A 12374-nucleotide genomic window follows, 5' to 3' on the forward strand; every position below is an offset into this window, starting at 1 on the left:
ATGCTATCTGCGACTCCCGCCATCTTTCCTGCCGGCTTCCAGCCCGTGAGAGGAACACGTTGCTGGAAAAAAACAGAAGTTTCACCCCGGAGTTTTTGTCTCTAAACGTGTCTTCTCTTCTAATCCCTTCTTAACCGGGTAGCTGGAGCCGGATAAGGGTGAGTTTGTGTACTAATCGCCCTGGATTTTATTGCTTTCGACGTTTTTATTGCCACACAAACGAGCAGATGTCGGGTTGCTGGGCCTCCGCTGCTAATATCGTGAAGCTAGCCGTTAGCATTCTCCAGTGAACATCCTAAACTTCGCTTCCACCGGACTAGCGCCTCTTTAAAACTGGTCCGTTATCCAGTGTAATTGTATGGTTAAGGCTTGTTGGGATTCTGGTGGTGTGGGTTCCCCCGGTTGCTCGTATTGCTGAGACACGGGCCCTGAAAATATTACGTTTTCTTTTTAACGACAGGATCATGCGCCAAACTCCATTCGTAAATCTCCCAAGTTATGATGTTTCACATCACTCACCGTAGCAGACAGTCATGAGATTATAATTCCAAGACATTTTTAAAGTGTTTATGAGTAGTTTATTAATTCGGCATATGTATACACCACAGATCAGCACGTTATTGGAGGAGAAATCCCTAGCTTGATGCTCGTCGCCACCGCCCGTCATGCTACATTAAAGCTAGAATACAGCTAGTTAAAATAATTAATATTGTGAGTTAAATTAATGCAGAACTAAAAAGAAAGTTGGGCACAGATTGTTTAAATGAGTTGAAGTGGGTATTTTCCAGACATATGCGTACAGACGTGAAGCAACAATGAAAGGGCAGAATTTTAAATGGACCCTGGTGTGGCTCGCTCTTTCTTTTCAAAAGACTGCAAAGCTCAAATGGGCCGGACTCCTGGGGGCCTAGATACGCACACACCAGACCAGGATCAGAATTAAAGACAGCAGGTATTAAATGTAGCCAGAGGCTGGTTTAGGCAGGAGATCTGCAGCACTCTATTGTTGGATAAAACGAGCGTTTGTTCAGAATTGAATGTGTTGTTTCAGCAGAGTTAACATTGTGCATGTGGACGCAGGTTTGACCCCGACTGCTGCACTCACATTTAGAGACTTTTTGGATGGTTTTGGGGAGCTGCATGCTAATCATGACTCAGTTAATAAATTGTTCCTGTTTCTCTTTGTACGTTTAATCATATTTTCTCAAAACCAGCTCCTCAGATATCAATTTGTTTCTCCAGCTCCACAGGTGCTAAGGTCCATCATTCCCTCCCTCAATCATGGCGGATAAGAACACCAGGATCGCCATCGTCAACCATGACAAATGCAAACCTAAGAAATGCCGTCAGGAGTGCAAAAAGAGCTGCCCGGTCGTCCGTATGGGTGAGTGTGGAGATGATCGCACCGACGGCACAAAAAGAGAAATGTGTCTAAACGTAAACCGTGTGTGTCTGCAGGTAAACTGTGTATTGAGGTGACTCCACAGAGTAAGATAGTGTGGATCTCGGAGTCTCTGTGCATAGGCTGTGGCATCTGCATCAAGGTAATCTTAGCGCCTGAATATCTAGCAGGAAATGATCCTTTCAGACTGCTTTTAGCCACAACGTTTAACCTATTAAGAATGTGTTTTTGAAGTTTGTTTCGTGACTTTTTCTCCTTGCAGAAATGTCCGTTTGGAGCACTGTCGATCGTCAACCTTCCCAGCAACCTGGAGAAGGAAACCACACACAGATACTGCGCCAACTCCTTCAAACTGCACCGGTACGGCGATAAACCTCTCCAGTCTGTTTACCTTCTCCTCACAGCTGAGCAGCGTTTCCGCTGACATGTTACAAAAACCTCGGGAAACAGGTCGAAATTAAATTCCAGCTTAGCTGTTATTCTTGGATCGTTCCTTTAGTTCTGTTCACCTCCGCCGTGTGCTATGATTTTAATTTTAGTTATTACTGGTTAATAGATTTGTGCCTCCAGCTTTCAGTTTTCGTTTGGAGGGTCCACAGATTCTTAGCCTGAAGGCTGCACATCAGGTCAGGTGTGGTTTTGCAGCAGTGTCCAACACAGACTTCTGTTGGAACATCTTGAGGGATCTGAGGAGAAAAAAGTTTTTTTGTTCACACAAATCAAAAAAATCTCCCTGTGACTTTACTACTCCATGGAGATGAAATCAAAAGTGAAGATCGCTCTTTTGATTTCCTGGAGGAGATTTAGGATCCGTGAAAGGGGATCGAGCTCCACGGTGATGATCTCAACAGTAAACAGACGTTTACGTCCACTCGGGTCTACAACCCTGTGAGTGTTCTCCTCACTTGATGCCCTCTGGGTGGAAACTGGACTCCTCAACTGAGAACCTGCTACTGCTCATAGCCGGAGAGCCAGCTCTCAGCAGCAGTGATGATCCTCTACATGAAGTTTGTGTCAGACTGAAACAAGTTGATGCTCATTCTCTGTACAACAAGAGGACCTTTAAAAAGTGAGAGGTTGACCTTGGAGGGGAGAGCGTGGCTGTAGCCACACAAATAATAAAAATAATGTTTCAGTTGTTAATGATTTTTATACTTTAAATAAAAGCACTAATCAGCTGCCTCTCCACTGAGGTCCTAACCCAGGGCTGTGATGGTGCTGTTCGAGTCGGTACGACCACCGTACTCTGAATATACTCTGTTGCAGACACGAACAGCTGGAGAGCCGCTGTCCATGTAGTCATTCCTGAGAATTTGCTGCGCTGTTATGTAAATTCTCCGCTGACGAGTCTGCGTGGTCACTGAAACAGAGCGGCATTCGAACGTCCGCGTAGACCCTTGTCTTAACCGTCTGATGATGACATTTACGTCATTTTACGTAAGCGGACCCTAACGGGCTCATGGAGCTGGACAGAGTAATTCCTGATTCAAGAGAGGCAGCTGAATGATATCGAGAATCGTCACTTCATGACAGGAAGCACAGCTCTAGTTCAATACCAGCAGTTGAACTTTCAAAAAGCATGGAAAGCGATCTATCAGTCTTTAAGTCTCTACATACACAAACATACCCAGGTAGCCCATCTATGTAAAGAAACACCGCTAAGACTTTGGGTTTAAGTAAGAGCTTATTATTATTGCTCAGCAATGAAGTCGTTTTAGAGCCAAAAATCTGGAGCTGGATTTCTTCATAGCAGCAAAGAAAAAACCTCACAAACCAAAGCAGCAACATCTGAAAGGAAAGCTGACACTAAATGATGAAATTATTTGATTATTAGCTTATGTTGAAGTCTGTTATGGTGGGTCAAGATGTTTATAGTGTGTGTGTGTGTGTGTGTGTGTGTGTGTGTGTGTGTGTGTGTGGGGTGCAGGCTGCCTATCCCCCGGCCCGGTGAGGTTTTGGGGCTGGTGGGGACCAACGGTATCGGCAAGTCCACAGCTCTGAAAATCCTGGCCGGAAAACAGAAACCAAACCTGGGGAAGTTCGATGTGAGTGTTCGCACATGACACACACGCACACACACTCACAGGCCGGCAGTCATGTTGCTGCTGGCCTGAGGAGATAATGTTTGGGTGGAGTTGCCATTTTTGGTTTGCTGGCCATTGGTTTAGCAACAGGAAAAGATTAAGGTGTGCCTCCACCGACTGGTCGGGTAACTTTATCAGGAAATGCTCTCCTAACTCCTAATGATGGTTGAAATCTTTAGCCAGTGCCAAAAGGAAATTCTTGATTAGGTTCTAAAGGCCCATTTAAAAACAAAACCCCTCCCTTGTAATTCAGTTTGACTCATTTACTCATGTTGTTCAGCTCATTCATTGTAAACCCACGACTTACTGATACTTACTGCAGTTTTTCTTGAATTTTTGTAATTTTGTTATTAATTTTCTGTAAGTATCCTTACAAGTCCCATATTTCCTGTTAGTAAAGTAGAACAATTTGCACATCTGTTTCATAAGACAGACGTGTAGCAAGGAACAGACTTCAGTGACATTTACACAGTAAACCTTTTTGCTTGAAAAGCTGCGAACAAATTAACTTGTGCAGGTTAGACATGTGCTGGACAACACACCAAGTTATGGTTACATGGACTCTATCAGCCCAGCTTTGCATGATTCACATTCAAAGTAATGCTTCGTTTTCTTATACTAGGCCTCAGTGCAGACACTCAGTTCATCATCCTGGATCTGATACAGACCCCGGAGTTTTTCACCCTCAGGGATGATTTCCACACATTGGCCTCATTATCGGAAGCTTTGTGCTTTAATGATCCGTACTTTGAAATCCCAGAATCCTCCAGACTGGCAGGAGATCCTGACCTACTTCAGAGGGTCCGAGCTGCAGAACTACTTCACCAAAATCCTGGAGGACGACCTGCGGGCCATCGTGAAGCCGCAGTACGTCGACCAGATCCCAAAGACCGTCAAGGTTCCCGACTTTTCCTTGAATACATTGTTCCTGTTGGCATGGGCGTTTGCTCTGAGGGCCGGTTGTAATTGTTCGTCTCCACCTGCAGGGGTCAGTAGGGGCTATCCTGAGCAGGAAAGATGACACAGACACACAGGACCTCGTCTGCGAACAGCTTGGTACACACACACACACACACACACACACACACACACACACACACACACACACACAGACACACTCCCTTAATTACAAGCTGAAGAACCTTCATGTGGAAGCGTTTACACCCCGACTGTAAACAGTTTAGTGCCATTATGAACAAACACAGTTGTGTGTTAGTATTTTTAGGTTGATACACACTGTTTACTCTTGTGAGGACCATGTGACACATCACAGGACCTTTCATTGGAACAGACTTATTTCATGGGTCATATTTAAAGGAAGTGTGTCTCCGTGTGGAGCTGATAAACCAGCTTGTGTGCAGTAACTATTCCTATTCTTAAAATAATCCCACAAAAGCAGCGCTTAATCCCAGGGATCTTCCCCCTGTTTTGGATTGTTTTCTTTTCTAATGCTACGTATAAACAACATTTCTAATTGCGTCTCCGTGTTTGTCTGCAGATCTGAGTCACCTGCGGGAGAGGAACGTGGAGGATCTGTCTGGAGGAGAGCTGCAGAGGTTCGCCTGTGCTGTTGTCTGCATCCAGAGGGCTGACATGTGAGGAAACTGCCCGAAAGTTTATTTATTTAATATTTAACAAACGTTGTATTGTTTTGTCTGTGAGCTGAGATCCGAGCTTGCAAACTGACCGCCGTCCTCTTGTTTCTGCTCCTCTGCTGCAGTTTCATGTTTGACGAGCCGTCCAGTTACCTGGATGTTAAACAGAGGCTGAAGGCTGCCATCACCATCCGCTCGCTCATCACCCCCGACAGGTTTGTCACTTCAGAGCTTCAGTTTGGTCCCTGGAGGTGCACCGCCGCTCTTAAACGTAATGTTGCGTTGCAGGTACATCATCGTGGTGGAGCACGATCTGAGCGTGCTGGACTACCTGTCGGACTTCATCTGCTGTCTGTACGGAGTCCCGAGCGCCTATGGAGTCGTTACCATGCCCTTCAGTGTCAGAGAGGGTAAAAACATTATTGCACCACATCTCTGTAAAAGTGTGAAGAAATGAGTGGTGGTATTTGTCCTTAATATCACCGTCGCTAAATGGACCCAAAGCATGTCCTGATCTTCCTGCATCCTTCCTCCAGGTATCAACATCTTCCTGGACGGTTACGTCCCCACGGAGAATCTCAGGTTTCGCGAGACGTCGCTGGTATTCAAGGTGGCCGAGACGGCCAATGAGGAGGAGGTCAAGAGACTCAGGCACTACCAGGTCAGTTTATGTGCCTAATCTCTGAATCACTGCTCATTTGCTCCAGCTCGTTGTTTTCTTTTTGTTTTTCCTCCCCTACCACTTTCTTTTCCTGTCATGTTTTTCTTTTCAAAATAAAAGCTTTGTCACACAGGGGCTATAACTGCTTCATCTGCCGATTCCTTTTCTTTTCTGAGCTTTTTCAGTCTTGTGGGTTTAGAAATGTCGTCATTAACCCTTTAAAGCCGGTTGGAGCAGGCACGCTCTGATTTGCGTAACTATTTTTAAATCCCGGTAGCACTGCAACCACGTAAGCTAGCGCAATAATTTTTTTTGCATATGAAACCGGAGGAGTTGTACTTACATTATGCCATCAGCTTGTCCTAGGTCACAGTTTCCTTCCACATATGGCTTTGCAAAAACTGCATAAAAAGCACTTGCAGCAACAAAACGAAATTTCCCCTTGTGGGACTAATAAAGGTATATCAAATCAAAAAACATAATATTCCAGAAACACGCTTTGCCGATCCGATCAGCTGTTTGTAAGACTTCCTACGTCCATCAGCGCGAACTTTCACATGTCCGCCGTGACCTGCCCGAAACCGGAAGTGACGCCATTTTGCGGAAATGTAGTTTTTTACCATCAGGGCCTTATGAGCCTATACTGGTGTTTTTAAAAGTTATCTTTGACTTTATGACTTTCTGTGTCGTTTCTGGGATGCTTAGGACTCAAATTGCACTGCTGGAAATAGTTTATTTTGATGCAGATGCTGGTTTTTTGCAAATTTGCATTATAATACTTATTTTCGTTTTTCCTGCAGTATATAAAAATCGGTGTATTTCAAAAATAAAACTATGAAGACACTTAAAATAAATTTCCTGTGATGGGAAACTAGTTTGTGCAACTTCTTTGTATTTACAGTTTTGAAGGATAAGCCTCTTAAATTTCTCTAACTAGAAATATATGTTAAAAAAACAAAAACGATTTTTAATTTTTTTTGTAGTTTATTGCACTCTTTTGCAATTTATGTAATTACTATGCACTTAATGCATACATATTATTACAATTTGGGCTATAATGGTTGTATTGATGTATATCAACTTGAAATGCTCCCAAAAATGGCACTACAGCATGTAAAAATATAATATAAGCTCTGGCGGACTTGGTTCTATGGTAGGTCTTAAAGGGTTAAAGCCCACCACAGGACCAAGTCCGTTCATTATTGAGATACACTAATTTTTATAAACTGCAAGAAAAATGAAAATAAATATTATTGTGCACAATTTGCAAAAAAGCAGCATAGGAAAATGAGCTGAGTCGCTTCTTTGTTGAATGTTTGATTGTTTGCTGTTGTTCAGTATCCGGACATGTCGAAGACGATGGGCGAGTTCACGCTGGACATCAAAGGAGGAGAGTTTACAGACTCTGAGATCATGGTGATGCTGGGAGAGAACGGTGAGCCGCGCTGAGGGTTTTAGTCTAAATCGGTCAACGTTTAAAAAGGTTTTTAAAATTGAACCTTTCAGATGTTTCATTTAGAAGCAGCTTCGGAGGCCGTCACATATTTTATCATTTCCAAGCCAATTTAAAAAAATCTAAATTAACGGGTCTGAACCTGTAATGTTTCTTAGTCACTTATTTAATTTTGGAGAAGAAAAGTTGAAAAATATAAAAAATCTCGTAGCTTAGACGAAGCTCATTTAAAATGGCACTAAAGAAGGAGATTAATGAAAATATTAATTTATTATATATGAATATAATAAAAATATGGATCATTTTGTTTCCTCTGACTGTTTCTCTCTAACGTCAGAACAACTGCATTTCTCACAGAAATGAAAAAGTTGACATGTGCACGTCTGAAAGTGTGTGTGTGTGTATGTGTGTTTCCAGGCACAGGGAAGACAACCTTCATCAGGATGTTGGCCGGTGGGCTCAGACCTGACGGAGGAGGTGAGTGTCTCTCTCTCAGATGAAGCCGGATTAAACCGGACACACGCACTGACCCGGAGCTCTGTCTTTCAGGCGAGGTTCCCATTCTGAACGTCAGCTACAAGCCTCAGACCATCAGCCCCAAGTTCAAGGTCAGCTCTCTTTTTCTAACCGCGGCCCCATTACAGGATCATCCGTCTGTTTCACTGCTTTTCAGCCTGCTGATTGATTTTAGTCAGCAAACTGTGAATTTACAGAAATCCAGGGTTCAAAGTCCAAAGACGTTTAAATAAAGTTGAAGCATACTTTTACCATTGCTCATATCATGAAAAACAAACTAAAATTTGAAACATCAGATTAAACGTTTCAAGTCTGTCTGCAGCGACCAAGGTCAGGTTTTCTGATGGAGTCGAGTGTGTTTTACGTTTTCAGGGCAGCGTCCGAGCTCTGCTGCACGAGAAGATCAGAGACGCCTACACGCACCCGCAGTTTATCACCGACGTCATGAAGCCGATGCAGATCGAGAGCATCATCGACCAGGATGTAAGAGAGACACACGCATTCTCGTTTGGATATCTTAGTGAGGACATCTAATTAACATAATGCCGCTTACCCTAACCATCAGCCTAACTGTAACCCTGACACTAAAACCACATTTTGAGTCTCAAAAATGCCCTCAAACTCGTGAGGACAGGCTCTTAGTCCTAATAAGTGACTACAAGTAGAGTAACATTGCAATTTTTGATCCCCGCAAAGATGTCTAAACGGGTACACACAAACACACTAACCTGATCTTTATCCTGGATAAGGCGCTGATCCATCTTTTTCTATTTTATTTTGTTACTTGTGTGTCATCAGCCTCGATTTAAATGTAATTAAAATAAAATGTAAGGAGACTTTTTGAGCGACTGGTGGGTAGAAAGCGTTTTCTAATGAGATACGACGAGGACGGGATGATGAAGCTGCCTCTGCTCCGCCCACAGGTACAGAACCTGTCCGGAGGTGAGCTGCAGAGAGTCGCCCTCACGCTCTGTTTGGGAAAACCGGCCGACGTGTACCTCATTGATGAGCCCTCCGCCTACCTGGACTCCGAGCAGCGATTGATGGCCGCCAGAGTCATCAAGAGGTATGAGCTCCTCTCCTTGCTCCTCTTTCAGCTCCGCCCCCCTCCTCCTGTTTATCCTCAAACACAAGTGTTAAAGAATCCGCAGCGAGCAGCTTAAAACTCAGGATTTCTTTTCAATTTTTTACTTTGATACAAAGTCAGACGAGAGCGCATCTCAATAATCAGATTTCAGGTAATCTCCTCGTTTCAGCGTCATTCTTGGACCCTGTGAGTAGCTTTGCATGATTTACAGCTCGACAGTATTTTTGTGTTCTTTGTTATTTGATTGGTTAATCTTTGCAGCGGTGGAAGATGGTAAGAAGTGTCTGTCATGTCTCAAAATATGTAATTAAGGAGGAAAACGTCCACATTTGATGACCTGAAGCGGTCTAATTAGAAGGCCTCGTTGTTGATTGCAGTCGCGTGTCTCTGCCAGTGTGTGGTGCTGTTGTGACACGTCTTTTATTCGCAGGTACATCCTCCACGCCAAGAAGACAGCATTCGTGGTGGAGCACGACTTCATCATGGCGACCTACCTGGCCGACAGAGTCATCGTGTTTGACGGGATTCCCTCCAAGAAGACTTCGGCCAACACGTAAGATGAGTCGCAGAGTCTGAGCTGCTTCGTCAGCTCGTCGACCGCCGCCACGGTAATGGGATGTTTGTTTGTTTTTTTCAGGCCTCAGAGTCTGCTGGCTGGGATGAACCGCTTCCTGTCACTGCTGGAGATCACATTCAGGAGAGATCCAAACAACTTCAGGCCGAGGATCAACAAACTCAACTCCATCAAGGTAACGCCGCGACCCGACCTCCATGTTTGTTTGAACCTTTATTTAAACACACTGACCGTCACACATGGACAGATTCTTGACATGAAAACACTGTGCTGAGCTAATAACATAAAAAAGTAACTTTAATGACACATTAACACTTTATTTTTCACCACACCTCAAACGTATGTGTAGTAGAATCATCGAACGAGGTTTAATTGAAACAAAAGCTTATTTTTAAAGGTTTTTCCAACAACAGCAGAGAGGATTAGAGACGTTGTAGTTGGGTCTGATGTTCACTTCTGTCTGTGAGCTTCTTCAGGCATGGTTTTTGAGTCTGTGTGAATGATCAGAGTATAAACGAGTGTCTGTGATGACACAGACGGGTGGCACATAAGATTTCTCGGTCAAAAATTTTATGTAACAGATAAAATGTGATGAAATTATGAACAGGTCGCCATTACCACGGTCACAGCGAGACTTGTGGGACACAAACAAATAAAACCTGTAACGGCCTCATTAGGGCCTGTTTATACTCGCCACACAACAAAAGTGACATCTTGTCCACCTGGATGTCGTTTCAGCCAGTCGTGCACTTCCTGATTTTTGTAACCTGTCGCAGGTGCCGCTGCAGCCGGTTTGCCGATGCGGGTTTACGACCACGACTGTTTTTATCTGCATTTTAGTGACGTCAGTGCAGACGCTCACAGATCATACTGAAGGACAGCAGTGTGAGGCTTCTCCTCCTCCTCCTCCTCAGCAGTGATGAGGAGGTTTTGTGTGAGTGGTGACACATGACAAGTCCTCGCCCGTCAACGCCATTACAAATGATACAAAGCTATGGTGACATCACCGTGACCTGCGCCCTGCTTGACAGGTGTCAGGGATGCACAGAGCTCCACACAGGAGAGTCCAGCTGTGATTGGTGCTGTGCTTCAGCCGGGCTGAATGCAAGTCTGAGAGTCTTACATGACAAAGATACAGTGGATAGATCCACAAACTCGATTTATTTTGATTTACGACATTCCTGACTGAACCCAAAGGACATTTCTTTAAAGCTGAATCTAACAAATAAAACCATTTGCTGAAAAAATAAAACCTAGAATAAACGTGTAAACCAGTACATTAAAGAGGACAAGCAACAAAACCATCTTGTTTTAGAGCTCCATGTTTTTATTTCTTGGAGACTGTTAGCTTTGCAGGTCAAAATAATCCTCTTTTATCTTGGTCACATATGCCCATGCTGCAGTGTGATTTGCTGTGTTTTAGTCCATTGTTGCCAGGTAACATGATGACATCATATGTCATGCATAGCAAGTTTTACATCAACAAGTTTTGTTGAAATTAAACCGATGCGATGCTGTTATTAAGTGTTGCAGGTGCATAAATACTCCAAATGGGTCATTTTAGCCCACTGGAAGGTGGTTGCTAGGCAACAAGATGACATAATATGTGATAAAGATGAAGCTGCGTACACGCTGGAAGCGACAGGGCGACCAGAGACCATAAAGTCAGTGACTTTCGACGAAATAACAGCTGGTGACACGAGGGGGGTGGGAACCAAAATAGACTTGACTCAACTTACAGGCGAACCAATAAGAGTGAAGACCGACATACGACCTGGTAGTAAAAGTGTTGTAGGGTTACCTAGGCAACTAGACCCTGGAATGTTCCCAGATGATCGGTTGTCGGCTTCAAGGTGACGTGCGATGTGCTGCCAGCGTGAACGCAGCTGAAGAACCTCGTGTACCCGCCTCTTGGTCGCGAGTTTGCAGATATTGAGCACTTTTAGCTCCGCCCCTTCAAGCAAACTTTGACCTGACGGCTCTAATCCTGAGGTCCCTCGACCCGCTCAGAGGCATTTAGTATTTTCTCTGAATCTGTTCAAACCCGAGGAAGCATCACAGCGCTCCTCCAGTTTCACTGAAGACGACTCTTCTACCGTTACATGTGGTCATTTTAGTAGCACACGAGCTTATGAGCTTAAAGTATCTGAGCTGCAGTCATCCACTCAGCTTGGGGCTTATTAGAGATAATAATTAGAAAATGTAGCCCTCCCAGTATTACATATGCTGCTGCACTACATGAAAAACTTTATGTAGAGAGGTAGACAGAAAAATAGAAACAGCTTTAACTGTGATGTCAGTGAGGAATCAAAGAGTCTGACCTCTGCCTCATCTCTCTGCAGGACACGGAACAGAAGAAGAGCGGGAACTATTTCTTCCTGGACGACTAAGACAGCGTCCCACCTGACCAACGGCGACTTCCCGGACGCTTCTCTGCGCCCGCGCACGCTCGAGCGTTATAACCTCGACATTTCATGGCCGACCTGCCAAACAGCAGACACATATTAAAACTTTAAATAAAAAAAAAAAAACATTTAAGAAAAACAAAGAAACATCAGCCTGTATGTACCGGGCTGCGTTCAATAGCCAGCAATGTTGTGAAGTGTTTAAAAATAAAGTGCGTTGTGTGTGTGCGTGCGTCAGCCTGAACGCGCTTGGCTGAATTCAGAGGCAGCGAGAACATTTTAACACCCGTACATTTGCAATCAGAATAAACTGATGCTTCCTGAACCAGGAATGCTCCGTGTGTGTCTTTGTTGGTAAGCACCTCACAGACTCGAGGCTAACGCAACTCAATTCAGTTTTATTCACAAAAAAGATAAAGACCCTACAATAATACAGAGGAAACCCCAACAATCATATGACCACAAACGCTTTGTGACACTGGGAAGGAAAAACTCCCTTTTAACAGGAAGAGCTCCAGCAGAACCAGGCTTGGGGAGGGACAGCCATCTGCTGCAACCGTCTGGGGGTAAGGGGAGGAACAGAGAGAGAGTGACAAC

General features: G+C 44.1%; 1 protein-coding gene across 1 annotated transcript; it reads left to right on the forward strand.

Annotated features, from left to right (window-relative positions):
* The first annotated feature begins 3 nt into the window (after window positions 1-3).
* abce1 (ATP-binding cassette, sub-family E (OABP), member 1) lies at window positions 4-12109 on the forward strand. The gene is made up of 19 exons (XM_003456445.4): window positions 4-158; window positions 1243-1384; window positions 1459-1544; window positions 1665-1762; window positions 3330-3447; window positions 4247-4384; window positions 4473-4542; window positions 4985-5081; window positions 5207-5296; window positions 5370-5491; window positions 5618-5742; window positions 7081-7177; window positions 7613-7672; window positions 7745-7803; window positions 8084-8194; window positions 8635-8777; window positions 9229-9351; window positions 9436-9547; window positions 11715-12109. The coding sequence occupies exons 2-19, from the start codon at window positions 1282-1284 to the stop codon at window positions 11760-11762; spliced, it is 1800 nt and encodes a 599-aa protein (XP_003456493.1). The 5' UTR covers window positions 4-158; window positions 1243-1281; the 3' UTR covers window positions 11763-12109.
* Window positions 12110-12374: the final 265 nt, after the last annotated feature.

This window comes from Oreochromis niloticus, linkage group LG3 (assembly GCF_001858045.2).
Source record: "Oreochromis niloticus isolate F11D_XX linkage group LG3, O_niloticus_UMD_NMBU, whole genome shotgun sequence".
Lineage (NCBI taxonomy): Eukaryota > Metazoa > Chordata > Actinopteri > Cichliformes > Cichlidae > Oreochromis > Oreochromis niloticus.

What these genes read in the sequence shown, in the direction of transcription:
- abce1 (XM_003456445.4), top strand. Translation starts at nt 1,282, where the DNA reads ATGGCGGATAAGAACACCAGGATCGCCATCGTCAACCATGACAAATGC. An exon ending in AGATCCCAAAGACCGTCAAG is followed by an intron (nt 4,385 to 4,472) that starts GTTCCCGACTTT and finishes CTCCACCTGCAG; the next exon opens with GGGTCAGTAGGGGCTATCCT. An exon ending in TCGCTCATCACCCCCGACAG is followed by an intron (nt 5,297 to 5,369) that starts GTTTGTCACTTC and finishes GTTGCGTTGCAG; the next exon opens with GTACATCATCGTGGTGGAGC.